The sequence below is a fragment of the Panthera leo genome, chromosome A1, assembly GCF_018350215.1.
Source record: "Panthera leo isolate Ple1 chromosome A1, P.leo_Ple1_pat1.1, whole genome shotgun sequence".
NCBI lineage: Eukaryota > Metazoa > Chordata > Mammalia > Carnivora > Felidae > Panthera > Panthera leo.
Window position 1 is genome coordinate 88,232,035 of NC_056679.1, and position 24,249 is coordinate 88,256,283.

A 24,249-nucleotide genomic window follows, 5' to 3' on the forward strand; every position below is an offset into this window, starting at 1 on the left:
CCCCGCCCCTCGTACGTGTCGTCAGCGCCGCGAGACGCGACGCCTGCGCAGGACGGCGCGTTGGGTTAGCCCAGAGTGTGTGTGCTGTACCTGCAGTCGCCTTCGTTCCCCAGTGGCCGGCGGAAGCCCGGACGCTGGGAGTCGAGGTTCTCCGGTGAGCAGGGCAGGGTGGTGCCGGAAAGGCGCGGGCGTCGCGGGGTGGGAAGGGCTTTCCCCGAGGGAGGGTCCGAGCCCCGCCGCCGGCCCTCGAGGGCGACAGAGCATGGGGGGGCATCCGCTTGGATAGTTCGTTTTCCCGCGAAGTGGCTTCCTGAGGCGGTGGGAGGCCTGCAGATACCCTTGCCCATCAGGTAGGGGACCCCACAGCAGAGCTGCGCATCTCGGCCGGGAGGTCTCTCTGCCAGGGATCTGAGTGTCCGACATCCCAGACAGGGGTTGGGCTGTGAAATTCCTGGCTTGTCGTGCACGGATCTCTGCACCGACGGTTTCCTGGGGGTCAGGGCTCAGGGACAGTAGTTCCAGGTCTCCGCTCTCCTTTTATAATCCCGACATCGCGTGGTGTCGTGAGAAGTAGGTGACCTTGGGAACCAGGGAAACCCCCAAGGTGCATCCTCAGAATGGCTTCCCTGCGTCTGTAACCCACTACCGAGGGTCTGGGCCCTGCCGTAGACTTACGGACTCAGGCTTGGGAGGTAGGACCTGGGCATCCGGAGTTCAGGAACCCCACCCCCCACCCCCACCCCCACCCCCACGGATGATGCTAATGGTAAGTCAGGGCTGAGAGCCTGACGGTTTACTGGGAGGGACTGGCAGAAACCCGGTGATAACTTCCCTGTTGTAGACGTCCTTAGGTCTGTGGTTTCTTCCTGGCTGGGATTTGATGGTTAGGTGGGAAACCTTGTCTTTTAAAAAACTCTCAAGGGGCGCCTGGGTGGCTCAGTCAGTTGACCATCTGAGTCTTGATTTCAGCTCAAGTCATGATCCTAGGGTTGTGGGTTTGAGCTCTGTGTCTATTCTCTCTCTGTTTAAGGTTCTCTCTCTCTCTGCTCCTTTCCCCTATCTCTCTCTGAAATAAAAACCTAACACATAAATAACTAGTTAATCAGTGTTTTTTCTTCTTGTCCAGCAGGTTGCACACCAGGCCAGCGGCTGATCCTGAGCCTCCATGTACCACAGGGGCCCCCCGGGAAGAATGGCCACCATGGGCAGTCTGCTTGGGTAAGCAGGGACTTCCAGGCCCCTAGGGACTGCTGTCATGGGGCCGCCTAGCCAGCGTGTTTATCTGAAGAGTACGTACAAGTACATACAGATGATATGGTAGGTGTCGAGGGCAGAACAGAAGCGACTTGTGAGCACTTAGCAGCAAACACATGGTGGTGGTGGTGACTTTCCTATTCAGATCGCACAGCCCAGCCTGACTCTGGGTCCTTCCCACTGCTCCCACTGGAACTGTGTCCTCATCTGCCCTTCCCCTGACGTCGTGTCCTCCCTCCGATGAGAAGTATGGTGTGATCACAGTGTTGCCACAGAGCTAAAGGAGAGCAGGGTCCTAGTCGGTTCTGTGGCATCTAGGGAGAGGGATGGGGCACCGGAAGCTGCGGGTAGTGTGAAGCTAGGTAAGGGACTCCAGTGCAGCGTTCCCAAGAAAGTTCATGTTAGAAACGCTGTTACCGTGAGGGAACACCCAACATCCCTTCCAGCCCCTTCTGGAAGCCTCCCCAGTCCACCAACCCAGGGTCCTCCGAGGTGACTGTGTCCTGTCCACCATCTGCATGACTGATGGCAGGGACTGGCTTTCTGTTGCCATACTGAGTGCCCAGTGACTTAACGGCAGATGCAGTGTGGTTCTTGCCCTGAGAACAGCAGTCTTGGGGAAGAGATGTACCCTTGGCCTGAGGGCTTGCTGGGAAAGCTGGGTGTGGTAGGAGCTCCACACAAGGCAGGTGGCACTGTGTCAGGCTGTGAGGTTGCAGGACACGCGGTCAGCCTGCCTTGTGGAAGGGGCAGGCCTGAGAGCTGAAAGACACCCCCACCTGCAGAGGACGGGGTCTCCATGAGAGCCGATGTGGGGACCAGGTGGGAGGTGTGGGCTGGATGGGGCTGCTCACGCAGCGAGAGCCTTGGCAAAGTCAGGTGGGGAGCTACTGGGATGCCTGCCTGCCATGGGCGTGTGAAAGAACACTGGGCAGACAGGGCCACCTCTGGCATATAAGACATTTCAGGGAATTCTCGAACTCTGCTGTCGGTCAGGTGTCCTCATCCTCAGACCTGGGCTAGAGCCGAGTTTGCAGGAAGGGTAGACTGGAGTAGACCTTGGGGGTCGTGCAGCCCAGCAGAGTGGGGTGACTAGGGCTTCCCTTGTCCTGTCACTCGAGAGCACACACCCTACTGTACGGAGGGAGGCCGAGTATCTGCCACACTCAGAAGCCAGGTGGGCTCTGGGTGTTTCGGTCCACTTGTGCTGCCCCGGCAGCAGGCCATGGGGGCTGGGAGTGGGGAAGCTGGAAGTCTGAGCTCAGGGTTCTGTGGAGGCCTGTCTTCCTGGTTCCAAGTCCTCACAGCAGTGTTCCGGTCTCTTGCCTTATAGGGGCACCGGTCCCACTGTGAGGGCCCTTGTGACCTCCTCTCACCCTAACCACCTCTGAGAGGCCCCACTTCCAACAGCACATCATGGGAGTCGGGGCTTCAGTGTCAGAATCCGGGGGAGACACGAAGGTCCGGGCCACACCACTAGGTCTCTGTTCCCCTGGAAGTCTGGTTCCTGCCCGATGCTGGCGTCCAGTGCCTGAACTGTACAGCCAGGCCTCACCAGGAATGGTGCCTGAAGCCCACTGAGGTCTGCGCTGCCGACCTCTGCCTTCACACCTCTGAAAGCCTCGTGATCTTGCTCAGCTGCTATGACCATGCCCTGTTGTGGTGCAGGTCAACTGTGTGCACCCTTGGGAGCTGGACAGCTGGGCCCTGTGGGTACTCCAGTCCCCGCACCAGCCACTGACCCGTGCACATGCGCGTCTGTGTCTATAGCCTACTGCGGCAGCACATGCTGATGGGGGCTGCCCCTGCGTGTCGCCACCTGCACCTGTCCTCCCAGATTGCTGACAGCAACAGGGCCTCACTCACGCGCGTGCGCCGGCAAGCCTATGCGCGCCTCTACCCCGTGCTCCTGGTCAAGCAGGATGGCTCCACCATCCACATCCGCTATCGGGAGCCACGGCGAATGCTTGAGGTGGGCCTCTCTCCCCTGTACTCCCTGGGGTGTGGGTCCTGGCAGGCTTGGCCGTAGCAACTGCTCCTGCAGGAGCTGTGGCCTCGGCACCCATGGCAGCCTAATGGGTGAGGGGAGACGGGGGCCATGAGGAGAGGGAGGAGGGAGAGTGGACTTAGCTCCACACATCAGGACCAGAGAGCAGCTCTGAGCTGTGTGTCTGACCAACATCAGTCTTGGAAAAACAACTGAGAGCTTTGAAGGCAGACAGACCTAGCGAAATGTGAAAACCTGAACCACACAGTGGAGGACAAGGTGAAGCAGAGACAGGGACAAGGCTCTGGGCCCTCTGACCGAGCCCCTCCCCACAGATGCCCGTCGATCTGGACGCCCTGTCCCCAGAGGAGAGGAGGGCCCGGTTTCGGAAACGCATGGCCCAGCTCACAGAGCAAAAGCAGCAGGAGCCAGAGCTGGGTGACGACTTTGATGTGGAGCGGTACAAGCAGTTTTGGACCAAAAAGTGACTGTGCCTGGAAGCTGGCTGGGTTGGGGACACTGTGGGCAGGGAGGGTGAGCCTTTAAACATGGTGTGTTCACAAAGCCACCTCTGCCTTGCCTATCCTTCTGGTGTGTGCGTGTCTGGCTTGGGGTCTCTGTGGCCACAGGGTCGGGTGAGAACTGCAGAGCCAGCCCTCAGGGCCTGGAGCCCCTCCCCCCTGCACTGCCTTCCAGCAGGGCACCACGGGCTCTCCTGGCGGGAGTGTGGCAGCCACAGGGGTGGAAGTGGGTGGAAGGAGCAGGGTGTCTGGGATCCCTGCTGGTGGCTGGCCCACCCTGCCCAGCACTGAGGCGCTCTCTGCCATACCCAATGCCAACAGGAGGTGCCATCGGCCCTGTTGTGGACTCACTCTGCTTGCAGCCCCGCCCGGTGCAGCTACAACAGACCAGCCTTCTGTGGTTGACTGCTACTTTTCCCTCTTGTGGTGGGTGTCACCTTGGTCAGGCTTTTGCAAGACTGAAGGCTCAAGTCCTAACCTTTCCAAGTGCAGCTGGCCCAGCCCCAGCCTCGGGCTGCCCTTGGGTGTTGACTGTGGGGCGCTGCCTGACAGATGGTGGGGAAGGTGTACCCAGCATGACTGGGGAGGGGCGCTGGCGTCTGTGGCTCCCAGAGAGGGATGTAGTGCTAAGCACCCACCTTTGGACTCCTGAGTCCCCACTGGTCCACTGAGCACATTGGCCCTGAACAGGTTTACAGGGACATGCACTGCCCTGCACCTGTGCCTGCCCTCCAGCTCCCTGCTTGTGAGATGCCCAGTGGCATTGTCTGATCCCAAGGTAGCCAGGACGTTTCTGAAGATGGCAAGGCACTTTACCTGAAGTGGGGTCACAATGATGGATGCAGGAGATTTGTAGCCAAAAGGCAAGGGTGGGTGTTGGTGATGAGAAATTACTAAGAGGAATCACCCAGGTAGGGAGCGTTCTGGCAGATGCCACCTAATGGGATCATTGCTGAAGGCAGGCTTGGCAGCAGCCCCACATCTGCATGGGATCCTGCTGAGATACTGAGGGGGGCGGGGAGAGGGAGGGAGGGAGGAGGCGGGCCTGGGCAAGCTGACCAGGGGTCATGGGATCCTGCTGGTACTGAGGGCAGGGGTCTGGGCAAGCCGGACGGGAGGCCCAAGGCCTGGCTGGAGAGCTCTGGAGACCTGAGCAGTCTGGTCAAGCAGAGAACTCCATCTGCGCTACAACCTTCGAGGACCCAGGGACTTCCTATACACGGATCCCCAACTCCAGACCTCCGCAAGTACCACCCCCCCTTCCAGGCCCATTTGGGGAATTCAAACTTTGTGCTGACGGCTTCCAGTGTCCAGACCCTGGTGGCTGACCCTGCCTGGCCAACCACAGGCGGCCCCCGTGGCCCACGCGCTCCCCAGAGGAGCCTGCGGTCTCAGACCGGCGCTCTGCGCTCCCGCGCTGGAGCCCCCACGGGGCAACCCCCGGCCCAGGGGAGGCGTCGGCTCTCCGGGCCACACGTGGGGAAGCCCAGACTCCAAGACGACTTAGCGGCAGTGCACGACGCCGCAGGGGTGCCTAGGGAGCTTCCTCCGGATCCGAGCCGCTTCGAGCCGCTTCGAGCCGCCCCCTCCCGGGACTGCTGATCCAGGCGGCGAGCCTGGACCGCCAGGAGCCTAGGTGCGCCCTTGGAGACCCCCCTCCCCCATCTCCGGGGACGCCGGTCGGGGGTTCCCAGGGGCCGCCCCTCTCCCAGCGCAGCCCTGGACTCCGGCGTCAGCCGCCCAATGTGGCTCCTAATAACAGCTGTTGTGCCAGCCGTACGCTCAGGACCAGGCCCAGCGCCGTGGACCGCTCCTTCCCCAGGGAGGGGCGCAGGCGCGCTGAGCGAACGCCAGGGGAAGTGGAGCAGTGAGCCGTGCGCAAGCGCGCCAAACCTTGGCGCGGGAGGGGAAGCAGTGCGCATGCGCGCGTGGCGCTGCGGAGCCAGCGCGGGTGTGACGTTCAGGCACGCGACGCGGGAGCGGGCGCCGGCGGCGGCGGCGGCGGCGGCGCCCGGGGCGGCGAGGCCGGGGCTTCGGGAGACAGGCCCGGGGGCGGCGGACGGCCGGGAACCATGTTCGGCTCCAGCCGGGGCGGTGTGCGCGGCGGGCAGGACCAGTTCAGCTGGGAGGACGTGAAGACCGACAAGCAGAGAGAGAACTACCTGGGTCAGCGCGGTGCCAGGCCCGGGGCTGGGGGGTGCGGGTGCGGAGGACGAGGGGGCGCAGGGAGCGCGGGAGCTGCATGGGTCGCGGGTGCGGGGAGCGACGGTGCCGCGCAGACCCCGCGGGCCGAGCCCTCGGCGCTGCATTTCCACAGGCAACTCGCTGATGGCCCCTGTGGGCCGCTGGCAGAAGGGCCGCGACCTCACCTGGTACGCCAAGGGTCGGGCGGACGGCGCGGGACTGAGCCGGGAGGAGGAGCTGGCGGCCGTGAGGCAGGCAGAGCAGGAGGCGCTCATGGCGGCGCTGTGAGTGAACCCCGCGGGGTTGGGGGAGCTCCGGGTGGGGGGCGCGGAGGGGACGGAGAAGCAGGGGTCCAGGCGAGGCCGGCCGCTCCCTGAAGCTTGCGCGCGCCACCCCCGCAGAGGTTACAAGAACGTGCGGAAGCAGCCCACTGGCCTGAGCAAGGAGGTGAGGGGATCCTCCTGGGGGGTGGGGGCGAGGCGGGGCAGGGCCGCGAGCTGCCGGCCGCAAGCACCCTCTGGCCCTCCGCGCAGGACTTTGTCGAGGTGTGTAAGCGGGAAGGAGGGGACCACGAGGAGAAGGGAGTGGACCGGCTGCTGGGCCTGGGGAGCTCCAGGTGTGTTGCGAGGGGGGTGGACTCTGCCCAAGTTGCCCAAATGGAAGTGCGACCTGATTAGGGAGGCCGGGGCGTTCTCACCAGGGGGGCTTATCACCCGCGTTCCCGCAGTGGCTCCGCAGGCCGAGTGGCGTTGTCCCGAGAAGACAAGGAGGCCGCCAAGCTGGGGCTCTCCGTGTTCACGGTAAGTGCCCATAACACCCGGGGATCCCGCGGTTCAGGGTCAGGGGCTGGCCGTCTCTGCTCATGGGGCACTCCCGTTTCCCGGCCCGGGAAACCGGAGCTGGTCCTACCCGTTGGCATCCCGGGGCACCTCCCACGCACCCCCCCAAAGTGGCCTCCCACCGCAGCACCATCGCGTGGACAGTGGCCGGCTGGCGTCCTCTCCGGCCTCCGCCAGGAAGAAGCCTAGGTCTGAGGACGAGAAGGCGGAGCCGGGGTAAGGGCCGCCCCCCAGCTCCCAGGGAGAGGGTGGGGCTGCACATAACTCCAGGTTCTCTTAGTGGCGCGGCTGCAGGCTGCCTTTGGGTCAGTGCCCTTCCCAGCTCCTGTCCCTTCTTCCCTCCGGGGCCTGGGTCCCCATTGCCTGCTGGGGTCTCTGGAGGGAGGCGCTCAGGTGGAAGGGTGAGCCCCTGCGCTCTGCTGGTGCCCTGCATAGGGGGTGTGGGGGTTGTCACCTATCGGGGCATACGTGGTGGGGCGGGGGCCAAGTGGCATTTGCCGCAAGGGACTGTCCCTCGAGTTGCCTGTACCTGCCGCTACTTAGCGGTAGGAGGGTGGTCGGTACCCGGTGCGACCCTCTCACCGCCCAGCACTGTGTGCCCTGCCCCTCCCTGCAGCCCCGAGGGCCACAGGAAAAGCAGAAAAGAGAAAAAAAAGAAGAAAAAGAAGAAGCACAAGAAAGAGAAGAAGAAAGAGAAGGCACACAGGAGCAGGGGGACTTCCCCACTGCCCCCAGCTCCTGCTGGGTAGGTGTGCCTCTGCTTTGGGGCAGCCTGGCAGGTGGGGTGGGCAGGGCAGCCTCACACCCACCCACCGGGTTTCGGTTTCCGCGGTCTCCCCAGGCCCGGGCGTCGCAGGCACAACTCGGACTCCAGCTCCTCCTCACCCAGCTGTAAGAGGCGGCGGCGTGGCCACCACAGTGACTGAAGCCAGACCTGCTGACAGTTTCCAGCCTCCAGCAGACCCCCTCCCCGCCCCCCCTGCAGGGGCCCTGGCCCCAGAGACAGCCCCTGGCAGGAGGGCAGGGGGCATAGCCTGGGGAGCCCCCGTGCGGCTTTGGGGTGGCCAAGTACAGCTACTTCTATTTTTCTTTAATTCACTCTTTGTACTTAAATAAAGTTATTTTAAGGGGAAAGTATTTCACACTCAAGGGTAGGTTGTCACATGTTCCAGTAGAAAGGGGCAGGGGAGAACATGACGACGGTATCGGGTTCCAGTAAGACCAGCCAGAGACCCTGGTGGGCCTGTCCCTGGGCAGTGATGTCAGATGTACCAGGAGACCTGGGTCACATCTCACCCTGGGTGACAGGCTGGACATGTAGATCATGAGGGTGAAGACTTGTACCTGGAGTCTCCCCCACCCCACTCCAGGTGCCAAGGGACCTGCCCCCTGGACTCCTTGGAGAGGGGGGCAAAGTGGGGCACTAGCTCCCTCCCCCAGGCCTCCCCTCCTCTGCAGGGAGGGGACCTCTTACAACCCAGCAGAGTGAGCACAGGACCCAGGCTGGATCCCTAATAAGGAAATATGCATCTTTTGCTTCGGATTTGAAAATTAATCTAACTAAAGACAATTATGTCTGTCTAACCCTGGCCCTGGCTTTTCAACCTGTTAGTGGAGGGAAGGGCCAGACTGGGCATCCCCAGGGCAAGGGAGCCTGGACTCCAGCCAGTCCATAGTCACAGCTGGCTGGGGGAGCCAGGGCATTGAGGATTCAAGGATGGCCTACATGGCAGCAACACAGAGCTTGGCCAAGGTTTCCTGCCCTCCATCCCCCCAACAGGCCAGGTGATATGGGCAAGGGCAGCGGCCCCCCCCCCCGGTCCCCATGCAGTGACCCTGCTGTCCCTATCATGGCCTGGCACTGCCAGCAGGGAGGCCAACGAGGCAGTCACTGCCAGGGCACTGGGCCACGTCCACACCTGCCACGAAGCCAGTGGCCTGTGTGTCCTGCTCCTGTTCCCAGAGGTGAGCTGTGGCTAGTGGCACCAAGCATTGGAGAGCCGTGAACTAGTTAAGAGACTTTATTCTAGTAGCTATAATTACAGTGCTTGTTTGTCGAAATGAAAACTGAAAACAAGTATACAAAACAGTTGATTACTAATTGTGTATTGAAAGCAGTAAGAGGTTCCACGACACCAAATAAACCAGTTCTGAGGATTTCCCCAAGATAAAGTTGAACGGCTCCAGCTTCTTCAGTGTTTATCAAAATACGAAAGAAAAAAGTAGACGTCGTCGTTTCGGTGGCAAACCTGACCCTTGCAGGCTGAGGGAGTGAAAGCACATGTGGACGGGGGCTCCGGGGGTCCCCCTGAGGGCCCTGGGAGTGGTGGCCGCAGCCCCCAGCCCATCCCCCCTGGGTGGCCATGTGGGCACAGGTGCGAGGACAAACGCTAGGGGAGGCAGGACCACCGGAGACAGCAAATCACGGGGACCCTGTCGTGACCATGCAGGATAGACCATGGCCGGCTCTGCCCCGTCACGTTCCCGACAGGAAACGGATCACCAGTGGACCAGACGCCAGCCCTTTACCGCAGAACCTAACTAGGCACGTTTCTCCCTTCCGTGTGTTCAAGTGTTCTCCTTGCCTTGTGTTTTTATCTGTTTTAAAAATGCACTGAGTTCGGGTTAAAAACCAACCACCAAAATTGATTCCAACACAGACCTAACGCCCATAGGAGAAGCGAGCGCCAGGCTGGCCCCGACAGCAACTCCTGGGGGCCCCGTGAGCCTAAAATCCCTTCTCAGTACTGAACAGTGGGCTGATTCTTTTTACAATAAAAAAAGCTGAGTAATATTGCATAGGAGTACCAGAAACTGCCTCGTTGGGAACAGAAACTATTTACATTAAATAAAAACCCGGCTGCAGGCTGCGTCTGCACATTTACAGCATGGTGAAGCACACTGTGACCGACCATGGAGACAGCTTCTGGCACTCACACCACATGAGAGTAAAGCAGGGTGGAAGGAGGGAGTGGGGGGGAGGGGGCGCAGCTCACTTCTGGTTCCGGAGCTGATTGGACAGCCAGTCCAGTCCCTCATAGAGCCCGTCCCCGCTGGTGGCACAGGTGGCCTGAATGTACCAGTTCCTGTGGCGCAGCGAGTGCAGGCCCAGCTTGTCCGTGATCTCGGCTGCATTCATGGCGTTCGGGAGGTCCTGGTGGTGGGAGAGGCCGACGACCTCCAGTCAGTGGGCAGCAGGGACCACCCCTTCCCGCCTCCCACCCCGCATGGCCGGGGCCCACGGGCGCGCATACCTGCTTGTTGGCGAACACCAGCAGGACGGCATCCCTGAGCTCGTCCTCCGCCAACATCCTCATGAGCTCCTCACGGGCCTCGTTCACACGCTCTCTGTCGTTGCTGTCCACCACGAAGATGAGGCCTGCGGAGCCGTGGGCGTCAGGACGGGCGCCGATGGCGCCCCAGACTCTCCCGCAGGCCACAGCCCCTCCGCTCACCTTGTGTGTTCTGGAAGTAGTGGCGCCACAGGGGCCGGATCTTGTCCTGGCCGCCCACGTCCCACACGGTGAAGCTGATGTTCTTGTACTCCACTGTCTCCACGTTAAAGCCTGTGGGGGCCACGACCCTGGTCAGCCTGCCACCCCAAGCAGTGAGAGGCCCATGCCCCTCCCCTGCTGCACCCCCCTGCCCCCCGCCCGCGGTCTCCTCACCTATGGTGGGAATGGTGGTCACAATCTCACCCAGCTTCAGTTTGTACAGGATGGTGGTCTTCCCTGCAGCATCCAGGCCCACCATGAGAATGCGCATCTCTTTTTTGCCAAATAGGCCCTTGAAGAGGTTTGCGAAGATATTTCCCATGCTGTAGACTGGGGGGAGCAACACTGGCCAGAGAAACCTGTGGAGACAGGGGTCCCTGGGTCTCTGTGCCGCCCAGGGCCAGCAGCGCAGGGGCGCTCCGGCGGAAGGACAGGTCTGACCTCTGACAGCTCACAGGGTGGAAGCTGACCACATCTGGTTCCCAAGCAGCAGAAGGGAGACTGATGTACAACCCGCAGAGGGAATGCTGTTCACCCAATGGCTGTGGCTTTCACAGGACGCAAGCTCCTCAACCGTGCAACAAGAGGGGCCAGAAACAACCATCCGGCAGTGACGCAGGCCAGAGCCAACCACACCAACGTGACGTGCTCAGAGCTTAGCGCTCACCCACAGACAGGATTCGGAGCCAGACAGCATCTAGGCTCTTGGGCAGCACACAGGCCATGAAGTCCCAGGGGGAGTGACCCCATGGGCCGCATCAGGGACTGCGTTTGCCACAGGCTCCCCTCGTTCAGAGCAGAAACGCTGGGCCCAAGGGAGTGTGGTCTTCCATCCCACAGCCCCCAGGGCACAGGAGCCACCGGGGCCTGACCTCCCCATAGGCGGGCACTTTCATTTCCAAACAGGCACCTAGAAGAGCTGGCCACCTTCTCAAATGCACACTGTTTGGGAATCTGGGTGTTTATGGCTGGCTGCCTTTATGAAGCCAAGCACCCAGGCGCTGGGCAGCCTTTACACCGAGCGCCCGCAAGACCAGGAAGAAGGCTGGCCACCTGCCCCCGCCCCCAGGAGCAGCCAGGAGCTCCATGGTCTGCGGGAGTTGCAGAGGGTACAGGTCTGCCCTGCGTCACCAGCTGAGACCACACATGTTCCCACTCCTGGTCAGCACCCAACACACCCACTTTACCGCCAGGACGCCTGTCAGTTCTGTGCCAGTCCAGTCAGCACTGGGTGGAAATCACCCACCCTACTGTGAACCTGACGCTCCCACGGGCCTGGGCATGCCAGCAGAGGCCTTCAAGCTGGTTTCTGTGCACTTGTTACTGTTAAAGATTTTATTTTTAAGTCATCTCTACATCCAACGTGGGGCCTGGCCTCACAACCCTAAGATAAAAGTCTCACGCTCCGGTGAATGAGCCAGCTGGACGCCGCGCCTCAGTGCATTTTTGACAGTTTATTGCTGCTATTACCTATTCAAAAAATTAAAATTTAAAACGACCTTTAGTGTAACGCTTCCTTTTCTGCAGACAGCCCATTCTCCTAATATACACAGAGGATGACAAATCCTTTGGGAACACAGAACGGACCAAACACACACATTCAAACTCAGCTCACTGTTGAAATCACTAATGAACAGGTGCCCAAGCGACAAAGACAAACAGAAAAAGGGGGAGACAGGTTCTGGGAGCAATGAGAATGTGGCTGGACCTTCCAGGAGCAACAGACCCAGGAACTCTGCCACCCATGTCCAGGCGGGAGGGTGTGGGTGCACACTGTGCTGCACACAAGGACAGACACCCACAGGCTGCCGAGCCAGGACGCACGGCTGCCTGCATCTGGATGACCGCAAACAGCCATGCAAGTCTCCCTCTAAGAGCCACCAATGGAAGAGAACAAAAGAAAAGAAGGAATTTGGGGGGAAGGAAGAGAGAAGACTATTTCAAAGGAAAAAACAAACAGAACCCCCAACCCTCACATGGCTGCAGCCAACAAGGTGGGGACCCAGCGCACACAAAACAAGAATGGGGAGTCAGAACACAGCAGACCTGACGGCCAAGGTGAAACACACAAACCTGTGCACACGTTATGGAAAAAAAAAGGATACTTTCACTATGGGGATGTCTTTTTAGATACGACACCAAAGGCATGGTCAATAGAAGAATTGATGAGCTTAACTTTGTGAAAGCTACAAACTCCCAATCCAGGAACAACCAGGTCAAGGGTCAAGAGAACGGGAAGATCAACCAGACAGAATATTTGCAAGAGACACGCCTGATCACGGACTGCCATCTAAGAAATGCCAAAAAAAACCACTTAGAACTTGATACCCAGCAGACTGAAACTGCACATAAGAATTTTAAAATGGGTCAATGACCTTAACAGACCCCTCCCCACAGAAGATCTACAGATGGCAAATGAGCACGAGAAAAATCTCCAAGTCAGTATGTCTTCGGGAAATGCAAACGAGAACACCCAGCTGCCCACTACACACCTATGAGAAGGGCCCAAACCCCCCACACCCGCACAAGTTGCATAGCATGGGGGGGTGGGGGGGGGGGGTCACAGGAACTCTGCCTTGCTGGTGGGGACCTGAAACCGCATAGTCACCGTGGAAGGGTTTGGTGGTTTCTCACAAAACCAAACATTGTTGCACGGTGCGACCCAGCAGTCGAGCTTCTGGGCCTTTACACAAAATCCTGGACGTGGATGTTTACGGCAGCTTACCCACAACCACCCAAACTTGAAGAACCAAGACGTCCTCCATGAGGTGACGGGTAAAGAGACTGTGGTCCATCCACGCCAAGCGACATCACTCAGCGCTAAAGAGAAATGGCTTAACCACATGTCACTAAGTGGAAGCAGCCAATCCAAGATGGCTGCGCACTGTGGGACTCCAAGTGCCCAGTGCTCTGGAAAAGGAAAACCACGAAGACAGGAAAAGGATCCCCCCAGTGGCTTCGGGGATTAGGGAAGGGAGGGATGACTAGGGACACAGGGGGGCTGGGCTGTGAGGGTGGTGACAGCCATCACGTGATGGGTCCATGTCATCCCATACTTGTCCTCCCCACGAAAGGATGGGCCCTGGGTGCTGCAGCATCAATGCGGGTCCCCCAGGTGGGGACACTGCCCTGAGGGAGTCTGTGCCTTCCCCACGGTTATGCTGTGAACTGAAAACAGCTCCCAAGGCTTGCAGGATGAGGGGGAAAGGACAGAAATTCTAAACCAAACAAACAAATTTACCATCTGACTGATGGAAACTCCAAAAAACAACACAGGAAAGCGTGGGGAGGAGATTCTGCTGTGACACCCTGCAGGAGCACAGAAACCTTTAGCCTGAAAGAGCCTGGGGTACAGACACGGACACAGATGCAGTCTAAGAACACCAAGGGTCCCAGCACTCTACCCCAGTGACACAGCAGTGCCCTCAGCCAAGGTGGCGATGCAGGGGAAGGGCAGAACAAGAGCCATGTCCCTGCAAAGAGGTGGAGGAGGGAGGCAGAGCTCCAGAGAAGGGGACACGCCACAGGCATGGCTTTACAGTGGGGCCTGGCTATCCCAGGGCAAGGGAAAAACCGATGACAGGTACAGAAGGCCCGAGGATGAAAATGAACACAAGAGATCACTTGAAACATATGCCATCCCCACCTGGCTCTGCAGCAGGTGATCCCCCCCCCACCCCTTGCCATACTCTTCCTGTTGCTGGGGTGAGGGTGATCCAGAGGGCTGAGGCCAGCCCGCACTGTCCAAGCGGACCCCCAAGGGGGTGTCATCAGCATGCTCATCTAGAGATGTGGCCACTGCAGTGGAGCCACGACAGGGGTGATCTCGGGGAGATGGGAGTGGGCGGGCTATCTCCACTTGTCTTAGCACTAATGTAATCTTGTCCTTACCATGATCACAGATTCCTGGGGACCGAGGGGTAAAAATGTCACTTGCACTCTCCCCAGCCCCCACGTGGGCAGGTGGACCATTTCAGGGTAAAACTGCCTGTTAGCCTCCTCCCCCCAGCGTGCCGCCACCAGCCCCCAAGTCCCCACTTGCCCACACACTGCCCCTGGCCTGCTCGGCTCTGCTGAGCCCTCGTTACCAATGTGGTCTGGGTCCTTCCCCTGTGGTTCTCCAACACATCAAACTCTGGAGCCCCAAGGGGACTGACGAGGTGAGCGTGCAGTTTTGGGTGCAAGACACTACCACACAGGCGCTTGGTCTCCCCCAGCCGAGAAGCGTCTACACCTGCACCTGGCCCACGACCCTGCTGGCTCCTGGCCTACCCCAGCACATTTACTGTTTTGCAAAATGTCAAGACCTAACAGAGAATCTGCCACAGGAGAAAGGTGGACCTCAGGAGAAAGGTGGACCTCGGAGCCATCCTGTGGCCTATGTCACACCCTCTGCCACCAGAATCCCTTAAGCTCAAATCAAAACTCATCTTTCCTGTTTACAATGATGACCCTCTGCACCAGTGAGCAATGAAAACACAGACTTTCTCAGAAGGGCTCCCTCCAGCCCCACAGCCTCGAGGGAACAAGTTTTCCCTCTGTTAGGACCAGAAACAACATAAAGCAAAGACCCTGGCGGCCCACGTTCTCGGATAAAGAGGTCTATGTGGCTACGGGTCAAGGCCAGCGATGGGGCCTCCGTGGGGAAGCCAGTCCAGCCAGAAAGAAATGTAGCTTTGTGAGTTTACGCCCGTTCCGCTCCAATAAATGAATCCAACATGACTGGTTTAGCTGCCAAAGAGAAAAAACTTACTGTGACTTCCGCCTGTAACCCCAGCCTCTCCTCTGACAGGCCTCTGAGGTTTCAGAGTAAGCAAGGAACAAAGTCTGTCACCTTCTCTGAAATCATCGACTCAGCAGAATCTCTACCAGTGAAGACCAAGATGACCTGAGCAGTTTGCCATCATGGCCAAGAGGCAACCACCAACGTAGAGCTTGATTTGACCCAGGGAGACAAACACATTGGGGTTTGGGCTCCATTCTGCACTGCGGACACGATGCACCACTCGGCCTCCTCCATAAAGGGGAGCTCAGATGTTTGAGTTCCCTACATGAGTGAAAAGCTGGGTGACCTCTCAGCTCTTCATCTTTCAGCCTTATTTTTTAATTTTTTAACCTTTTTTATTCATTTTTTGAGAGAGAGAAAGAGAGAGAAAGACACAGAGCACGAGCAGGGGATGGGCAGAGAGAGAGGGAGACACAGAATCCGAAGCAGGCTCCAGGCTCTGAGCTGTCAGCACAGAGCCCGACACAGGGCTCAAACTCACCAATGGTAAGATCATGACCTGAGCTGAAGTCAGACACTTAACTGGCTGAGCCCCTCAGCTGCCCCCCCACTTCTTACAAGTCAAGTTTATTGGACTCAACTTACATACAGTAACATGTTCCGCCTCACAGTTCATACCCTCGTTTTGATTTTTCCAGAGCTCATATGCACTAAGAACCGTTTTTTAAGGGTCTCATGAATGAGCAACTGCTTTCTAGCAGCCCCCTATGTGCACCAGTCGTCAATCACTCAAGCCCCATCCATCCCTGACACAGCAGCCACCTATGTGCACAGGTTGTCAATCACTCAAAGCCCCATCCATCCCTGACATATAGATCCTAAGTGTAAAATGGGTCCTCAGGGCTCCTGGGTGGCTCAATCCACTGAGCGTCCTACTCTTGATTCAGCTCAGGTCTTGATCCCAGGATCATGGGATAGAGCCCTGCGTCCACACTCAGCGTGGAGCCCGCATGAGATTCTGTTTCCCTCTGCCCCTTTCCCTGCTCGCGCTCTCTTAAAAAATTAAATAAAAATACATACATAAATAAAAGGGGCCCTCTACTTTTGTAGGCCACATGTAATCTCTTGCAAACTGCTTTCTGCACACCAGCTTTGGACTCCAGGGCCTCAGCTAAACAAATAAAACCTCAGGCCATCACCCTGCCCATCAGCACAACATGTCATTCTGTAGCCTAGGGCTTCTTCTACAGCAGAGTATATTACCTAGTGTACCTAGTTTGTAAACACTAGTGGACCAGGAAAACTGAACGTGCCAGTACTAGTGCTAGGCAGATACACCACAGAGCCCTAACGCAGTGTGACACACAGGAATCCACACAGCCAGAGGGGACACTACACAGCCCGGCACACCCAAGGCACCTAAGTGGACTGATCTCTCTTATTTCCATCAGTTTTATTCCTATGACTGACCTATACCTTGTATTAGTTTCAGGTATGCAACAAGGTGTCTCCCTGTAATTACGTGTTCACAACTCTAGCTAACACCCACCACCTCACACAGTTCCATGTTACTCTCCTGTGAGAATTTCCAAGGTTTCTAACACCATCCAGTACTGTCAATGGGTCACCACACTGCCCCCCACGTCCCAGGACATGTCTCTTTCCACCTTCACTCAGCTCCCCCTCCCCCACCACATCCCAGGACATGTCTATCTTCCACCTTCACCCAGCTCCCCACCACCACATCCCAAGACATGTGTACCTTCTTCTTCACCCAGCTCCCCAACCCCCCCTGCCCCCACCCTGTACCACTAGGAACTTTCCATATGAAACACACAGTGCAGAACCAGATCATTCTGACCAGCACCCCAAGGCCAGTTCTGATGAGGAACTGCCTAGGGACTGCCATTGGGCCTTCCGGCACAAACCTTCAGGGTGTTTTACGGGACCCAGTCAGGCCCAAGGGCTGGCCCCTGTGCAGTGATCCCAGCCCCCACCCCCACCCCTCACTTCACACTCAGTCTATGGTGGCTGACGGTGGGGGCAGGACCTGGCAGGTCTGACTCCAAGGGCACAACACTACTGAGATTCAATTTAGCTGGCTCTTTGCCAGCTTCTGATTCAATGTGAAATGTAACACCCAGAAATGAGTTTCCTCATCACTTGCAGCTCCTATCAACAGTAACACAGCAACGTGAATACCCAAGGGCCACTGTCCACTGTCCACCAGAACAGGCACCGGTGGGACAGTCTAACCACACGCAACGAACCCTACTCACTACCAGCTACAAAAAACAAGGCACTGAACAGAAGAACATGTTTACAGTTCCTAGTTCCCCCTTAATTCAGTCTTACACTTTTACTTACTGTTTTGTAACATAACTACCCTCTAAACACTTCACCAAACTTCTGTTCTTCTGAAATGTATACAATGGAGCAAAATCCTAAGGGGTGCTGCGCGGCTCGGTGGGTGGAGCATCTGTCTGACACCGACTTCAGCTCAGGTCATGATCTCAGGGCTTGTGGGTTCGAGCCCCACGTTGGGCTCTGTGCTGACAGCTCAGGGCCTGGAGCCTGCCACGGATTCTGTGTCTCCCTCTCTGTCTCTCCTCCACTCATGGTCTCTCTCAAAAATAATTAAGTGTTAAAAAATATATATATATTAAAAAAAAAAATCCTACATAGGCTAGCCCAATGTAACCAATACCCTTCTACAGAAGACCAATGAATACAAATGTCACATGTGTCTCCAACTAGACAACAAGGACCAATGAGACTCAGTCCACGCAGGACCCTTGGCACACGTGTCACACTTTCCAACTAGACAACAAGGACGGATCAGACACGGTCCACGCAGGACCCTGGACACACGTGGCACATGGTCTCCAACCTGAGAGAAGGAGACACACAAGTTGAGCCTGGCCAGGATGCTGCTGTGTGGAAGAGCCCCTCAGCTCTCTGCATCTGTCCTGATGGCAGACATGGACCGCTTCACAGTATTTTCTTATTCCTGATTGGTTCCTGGCCACGAGGCCTTCCACTTCTGGCTCTGGCAGTCATGAAGGTCCCACAGTATTCTAGCCCATAGGACGGACACTTGGCCTCCCATTCTACTCTGGCTTACACCTAAGGGCACAGATACCCTCTCTGACCCCAAATGCAGTCAAGTCTGAAAGACTTGTTACTGAAAAAAACTGAAGATCAAAAAAGCAAATTTGCATCAACCAACAACACTGAAATGCACAACAAATTGAGCCGAAAACGGGGAAATTCAAGTAATTTGTGAGCACAAGGCAAAGCAGCATCTGAGAAACCATGGCAGCTGTACAGCACCTATCAGCCTGAGAAGGGTCCTACCACCGACCTTACTGATCCACGCAAGCCTGGACCAGCTGCAGGGGAACACAGGGGAATGTGTCCAGAGACCCTGGGGCCCCACCCTGACCACACCCCCAGCACCTTCTCCACGGAGGTGCCCGCTCAGTCTGTTACTCCACCATCCGCAGGAAGCAGCCCTTTGGCTCCAAGCTCAGCACACTCACACACAGAGGCTGAGCAGGACACGAGTGGGGCAGAAGGGTGAGGAGTGCCAGCACGTGCACAGTGAACAGACTGTCAGGGGCATCTCTCTCGGTGGGGTCCCCCACAAACGTGCTGTGGCCAGTCGCTGCACCTTCTCCTACCACGTGGACTCCAAGGGGCCAGAGACCCCCGTCCACACCCTCCAAGGACGGGGAGGTAGGAGCAAGCCCTCCTGCAAACCACCCAGGGTGGCAGGAGGTCCTGAAGCTCTCTCAGCACAGGGGCCAATCCTCAACCCTCGGTCTGGGTCTTCAAGGGACTTGGAGGGACCATTACTGAGAACAAAATTAAAAACCCGCAGCCCCACCTCTTCTGGAGGAAGCTTGGGGGCGGGGGGGGGGGGGGGGGGGGGGGCGGGCCCTCCGCCGGAACTCCCAGCACCAGACAGCTCTGAGAACCACTCCTCCGACCCCGCCTGCAACCTCAGGCAGCCCTGGTGGGGGGTGGGGGATGACTCTGGTTCACATGCCTAATCACACCGTTCTCCACCTGAAGCCTCTCGAGGGTCCCCACGGACCCCTAGGCCGGACCAGGTCAGCACCCTGCATTCACACTCTGGTGCCACCCTCCACAGGACCCCATCTCTACCCCTCCCCACAGGTCTCCACTAACACCAAACCCCCAACATTAACCAAGAACCTCCTCTCCATCCCCCTCGTCCCCAGATCTGCCTGCCTCACCCTCTGAAAAGCAGCCTCCCCACCCCGGTACCTGCCTGTGCCCTGGTATCCTTATCTCCCCTCTGGCACCAGCAGGGGCCCACTAGGCAAAGTCAGATGCCTGTACACCACCCGCCAGGAAGGGTCCTCACAAGGGTCGGAGCCGACACGCCCGTGGAGCTTCACAGTGTCACCCCACCATCCCGAGAGGAAGCTGGCAGCCAGCACAGCTGGGGTACATCCCGTCCTGCAGCTCCATCTGCTCATCACAGGGAAGTCACAGAACAGTGAGTTGTTGGCGAGTGTGAGCCCCCACACAGGAAGCTCCGAGGAACCACCCGCCAGGGACCAGGGACCACTGCAGACCCACACGCTCACTTCCCATACACAGGGCGGCTGCATCCACCACACAGGCCATTTTCTCCTGGAAACGGAGGGCAGCTCTTGAGAAGGTACCACAGAGAACAGAATGCAATCTCCCTTGATTTACAAGGTAGTTGCATTCCTGGAAAATTCAGAACATCTATCAAGGCTGCGTACAAAAAAGAAAAAGTGGTTTGGTACACAAACCACGATGGAGTGTAGAAAATCACTTTTTTTTTTTTTTAATTTTTTAATGTTTATTTATTCTTGAAAGAGAGACAGACAGAGAGGCAGAGAGAGAGGGAGACACCGAATCTGAAGCAGGCTCCAGGCTCTGAGCTGTCAGCACAGAGCCTGACGTGGGGCTTGAACACACGAACCCACAAGATCATGACCTGAGCCAAAGTCAGACACTTAACCGACTGAGACACCCAGGTGTCCCAGAAATCAGACTTTTTATGACCTGAGGGCACATGGAACATACTCTTTCTGGGGACGAGGACCACTGGCCTGCAGCAGGTCTCCCCAGGCCCCCCTGCCCTCACCTGCTCCTGACAGTTCTCCAAACGGCCACGTGCCCCTGCCTGGGAGAGGCTTTCTGTTACCAGACCCGCAGGACCCTGCACCCCATTCTGCTCACTGCCCCAGCACCACACATCCACCCGTTCCCTCCTCTGAGGCACACTTCCCTGGGCATCCGAGACTGACTGTCAGGGACAGGAGGAAAAACTGTAAAAGCACATCTATCAGGGCCCAGAAATTAATCACACACATCTACACATACACTTCTCCTAAAAATGAGTTTGTGGGGAAGAAGCCATCCAGTCAACAATGAACTCCACGCTGGAGCAATCTGACCGTCCTGGACATTTCAGGGAAGGAACTAAGACTGAAAGTCACTGTTGACTGCACGGGACCTGCCCTCAGGTACCAGCAACGGGGACTTAGTGCCTTTTCGTCCATCTCCCCAGGAACTGGCAGTCTCCCATCACTTTGACAGACAAAAACGCTGAAAACTGTAAATATCTTCAGCCAAGTTTCACCACCAAAATCAACACAACAGACAGTATTTTAAGTATAAATTAATGGATTCAGTTAATTAGGAACCCTGTGCTCACCTACAGATGATAGGAAAATTCACAGGATAACGCTGTTGACAGCAATGTTTGAGACAGACTTTGTTTTGGATCCAGTGATCAAAACGCTGGCATGTCTAACTCACCCTTCATTCCCACTCTTCACGAAGGAGACCAGACGGAATCTTGAAATTGTTTCCTTGGCCACTGGCCGAAGTCATACCGATGGGACACTGACACTTCACAGTAAAGTTTTCAGGACCTTAGAGAACCAGAACCCCCAAGCTTCCTGTTTAGCTTCCATGTACGACTCCACAAAACTGATTTCCTATGTAACACAAACTGAAAAGCATCAGGTATTTGCCAGATGAAGTGCCTCTTGGAACCCTTTCCGGCACCCCTTCAAGGAGCAAAGCTTATTAAATTCTGACTAAACGCTAGTGTTTCCCAAATCTACCATGCACTTCCAACTTCTAGAACCGTGTGTGGATCATAACTGGGCATCCAGTAATTTATGGTACGCACTAAGGGTCACCTCTGTGGCCTCAAGAGATACAGAAAAGTCAGCCTCCTGAACAGAATCACTCCCACATCTGTAACATCTCCCTGCCTTTTATGTTTTTGTGGTTGCTTCCTGACTTTAGTCAGGGCTGCCGATGACAGGATGCCAAGCTCTGGTGGCCACGGTGTGCAGAGACCAGGAAATAGGGGTCCATGGGGACCCAGTGGAGGGCGGCACGTCCCCGCATCAGTCAGCTCTGCCACTGCTTCCAACTCCTGGAAGGAAGCTGAGGAGGTGTGGGGGGGGGGGGTTGCTGAGGGACTCCTAGGAATCAGGAGCTTGGATGCTTTTGTGCCAACCTTGCTACATTGCTTTCCACTAATCAGGCCACCTGACCCCTCCAAGTATGGACCACCTTCCTGAACAGTGACAAAGCCATAAAGCTGCAATGCCTTAACAGTCACACACCTATGCTTTCAAGAGTGCCTAATAATCACCAGAACAAGCACCCGAGCGGTTACAATGTGACCTGGAATTACCCCCCCCCCCCCCCCATAAACTCGGCAAAGCCGTCCTTTGCCAGCAGGCAGGGTTCCGGCCAACCCTCTCCCAGGTCAAAATCGCTTCTGAAAGACTGGACACTGCCACACCAATGAGGAGCAGAGAGCACAGCTCAACTCTCTCATTTTAGGAACCCTGAGACCCGGCCTCCAGGCTCTCCAATGAGCACAGGGGTTTCCATGTGACTGTGACATCACCTCCGCAGCTCATAGCCCACAGACTTTACCGGAGCCCACGGGACAGGGAAGTGCAGTGGAAGTGTCCTCTTGAGTTGTCCATGACACAAAGCAAGTAACCAGACCACATGACCTACAAAGCAGAACCATGAGGGGCCAGAACCAGCTTCCCCTTCTGCACTTTCCTTAGAAGCTGATTGCTCAGCACGTAAGTTAGCCATTCGCCAAGCCAGACATTTCCAGTCTTGTGTCTGCAGACAGGGACCACGCCAGGGGGCCTCCTGGAGACAGGGACCTCTGTGCTCAGCCACACACACTCCTGCCAGGGGGCCTCCTGGAGACAGGAGCCTGTGCACTCTCCCAGCAACCAAACCAGCTCTGTGCTTGGACACGACCAGACATGGGCTCATATACACACACTCCTGCCAGGGGGGCCTCCTGGAGACAGGGACCTGTGCGCTCACCCAGCAACCATGGACCAGCTCTGCACTTGGACACCACCAGACTTGGGGCTCATACACATACACTCCACCAGGGGCCTCCTGGAGACAGGGACATGTGCGCTCACCCAGCAATGACAGACCAGCTCTGCACTTGGACACGACCAGACATGGGGTTCATACACACACACTCCTGCCAGGTGGCCTCCTGAAGACAGGGACGTGTGCACTCACCCAGCAACCAAACCAGCTCTGTGCTTGGACACCTCCAGACTTGGGGCTCATATACATACACTCCTGCCAGGGGCCTCCTGGAGACAGAGACATATGCGCTCATCGCAGCAACCAGACCAGTTCTGTGTCGGAAATGGCCGGACTTGGGGTTTACACACACACACACACACACTTACACACACACACACACACACACTCCATTCCTTCCATGCAGACCCCTCTGCGAACAGCGCTTGCACTTGTGGCCACTCATGTGGCTGCTGGAAACTGCACACACCTGGCCAGTGTCAGCGGAGCCACGACGTGGCCCGGCGTCTCTCGCACACAGGCACACGCACGCACCGCTGGAAACGCAGGTCCGACCATGCAGACGGCGGGCACACAGAGGAGTGCTGACCACTCGCTCACTAGTTCTGAAACAAGCCTGCCGGGACACACGAGCGGCAGCACCCACTTCCGGGACCCTCTCCTCTCGCCACGGGCGCTGCTGCGGTCCTGCGGGACCGACCAGCACACAACTACTGGTGACTGGGGAAAACGGGAGGGCGGTCGCCACACGGCTCCGGGACTCGGCACTGACAAGCAAGCTACCATCTCCCACGCCCAGACCCACCCCGACTGTGCAACAAGTAAGCGCAGGGCCGCGGAGGCAGCTCGCCCCCGACGGCCCGTCCACAGGTACACTCCGCAGGCGCCAACTAGGAAGGAAGAGTGTTCTCATCTCCGCCAGCCGCGACCAGGAAGTCGGCCCTGGCTTGCATCAAGTTTTGGTAAAGGGGCCCCGCACAGACGCGGACGCGCCCGCCGAGCGCCCGGAGCCTCCGCTGGCAGCAAGTGCCCAGCACTCAGACCCCGGGACCTCGCCCCGCAGCCCCGCCCCCGTCCTGCCAGCCAACAGGAACTGGGCTCAAACCCTGGCCGTCGCGTGACCTTGGCGGCGTCCCGGGCCGCGGGCTCCAGTTTCCTGGTCCTCGAGACCCCGAGGCGGGAGGCGGAGCAGGCGGAGCAGGAAGCACCGCTTCCTGGGGAGCCCGCGGCCTGGGCCGGACTTCCGGGCGTGCACCCCGGTGGCTCCGGGGGGCGCGAGAACCACGGCGGAGGCTCGGGGGCCCCGCGGTGCGACCGACCCCTGACCCAGCCTCCGTCCCCGGGACTCCTGGCCCCCGACGCAGCCCGCGCCTCACCCCCCCCGCGCCTCGACCCCGATCCCGGTCGCGGCGCCCCCCGCCTCCACCCGGCCTCAACTTGACCCCCAACCCAGCCCTCTGCGCCCGCCCCGCCTCGATCCTCATCCCAACCTCGACCTCGGCCTCGACTCGACACCCTCCCCACACTCGACCCCCGGCCCGGGCCTCCGCGCCGGTCCCCGGTCCCCGGCCCGGCCTCGGGCCTCACCGCCCCAGCCTCACCTCGGCCCCCGCCCGGCCCGTCCTCACCACAGCCCTCAACACCCTTCCGCCGTGGCAGTGGGCAGTGCGTCGCGTAGCCCTGGCAGGCCCCCGCCGCCCGCCACCCGGCCCCTGGCCCCCGGCCCGCCGCCTCACCCTCGGCGGCAGCGGCGAGGCTACTGCTCCGAGCCAGGCGTTGGTTTCGCTCCCACAAGATGGCGGCTCTGACGGCGGCCACGTCAGTGCCTGCTGCCGCAGGGAAC

The 24,249-nt window shown here is 58.1% G+C and overlaps 3 protein-coding genes across 5 annotated transcripts; 2 read left to right on the top strand and 1 right to left on the bottom strand.

Moving 5' to 3' along the window:
- The first annotated feature begins 1 nt into the window (after window position 1).
- MRPL55 (mitochondrial ribosomal protein L55) lies at window positions 2-3,805 on the top strand. Of its 3 annotated transcripts, none has more exons than XM_042931722.1 (4): window positions 2-154; window positions 1,127-1,218; window positions 3,025-3,226; window positions 3,577-3,805. In XM_042931722.1, the coding sequence occupies exons 2-4, from the start codon at window positions 1,166-1,168 to the stop codon at window positions 3,727-3,729; spliced, it is 408 nt and encodes a 135-aa protein (XP_042787656.1). In that variant the 5' UTR covers window positions 2-154; window positions 1,127-1,165; the 3' UTR covers window positions 3,730-3,805. The 3 variants fall into 3 exon arrangements, with proteins under 3 accessions (XP_042787656.1, XP_042787647.1, XP_042787636.1); XM_042931713.1 differs by having other exon boundaries at window positions 3-154; window positions 1,130-1,218; XM_042931702.1 differs by lacking the exons at window positions 2-154; window positions 1,127-1,218 and adding an exon at window positions 1,225-1,317.
- A 1,931-nt stretch (window positions 3,806-5,736) lies between these two features.
- CA1H1orf35 (chromosome A1 C1orf35 homolog) lies at window positions 5,737-8,501 on the top strand. Its single transcript, XM_042931732.1, has 8 exons — window positions 5,737-5,928; window positions 6,080-6,230; window positions 6,348-6,393; window positions 6,480-6,562; window positions 6,674-6,746; window positions 6,913-7,001; window positions 7,402-7,530; window positions 7,627-8,501. The coding sequence occupies exons 1-8, from the start codon at window positions 5,835-5,837 to the stop codon at window positions 7,709-7,711; spliced, it is 750 nt and encodes a 249-aa protein (XP_042787666.1). The 5' UTR covers window positions 5,737-5,834; the 3' UTR covers window positions 7,712-8,501.
- Window positions 8,502-8,790: 289 nt separating this feature from the next.
- Window positions 8,791-24,249, bottom strand: ARF1 (ADP ribosylation factor 1). The gene is made up of 5 exons (XM_042931743.1): window positions 24,143-24,249; window positions 10,454-10,638; window positions 10,241-10,351; window positions 10,040-10,164; window positions 8,791-9,939 (listed from the first exon to the last, which is right to left on the bottom strand). The coding sequence occupies exons 2-5, from the start codon at window positions 10,599-10,601 to the stop codon at window positions 9,778-9,780; spliced, it is 546 nt and encodes a 181-aa protein (XP_042787677.1). The 5' UTR covers window positions 10,602-10,638; window positions 24,143-24,249; the 3' UTR covers window positions 8,791-9,777.

Excerpts from the sequence above, each read along its gene's own strand:
- MRPL55 (XM_042931702.1), top strand. The coding sequence starts at position 1,256 with ATGGGGCCGCCTAGCCAGCGTGTTTATCTGAAGAGTACGTACAAGTAC. Across the intron at positions 1,318-3,024 it reads AAGTACATACAGATGATATG|CCTACTGCGGCAGCACATGC; the intron begins GTAGGTGTCGAG and ends CTGTGTCTATAG. Across the intron at positions 3,227-3,576 it reads AGCCACGGCGAATGCTTGAG|ATGCCCGTCGATCTGGACGC; the intron begins GTGGGCCTCTCT and ends CCCTCCCCACAG.
- ARF1 (XM_042931743.1), bottom strand. The coding sequence starts at position 10,601 with ATGGGAAATATCTTCGCAAACCTCTTCAAGGGCCTATTTGGCAAAAAA. Across the intron at positions 10,352-10,453 it reads GACCACCATTCCCACCATAG|GCTTTAACGTGGAGACAGTG; the intron begins GTGAGGAGACCG and ends TGGCCCCCACAG. Across the intron at positions 10,165-10,240 it reads CTACTTCCAGAACACACAAG|GCCTCATCTTCGTGGTGGAC; the intron begins GTGAGCGGAGGG and ends ACGGCTCCGCAG.
- CA1H1orf35 (XM_042931732.1), top strand. The coding sequence starts at position 5,835 with ATGTTCGGCTCCAGCCGGGGCGGTGTGCGCGGCGGGCAGGACCAGTTC. Across the intron at positions 6,563-6,673 it reads CTGGGCCTGGGGAGCTCCAG|TGGCTCCGCAGGCCGAGTGG; the intron begins GTGTGTTGCGAG and ends GCGTTCCCGCAG. Across the intron at positions 6,747-6,912 it reads TGGGGCTCTCCGTGTTCACG|CACCATCGCGTGGACAGTGG; the intron begins GTAAGTGCCCAT and ends CTCCCACCGCAG.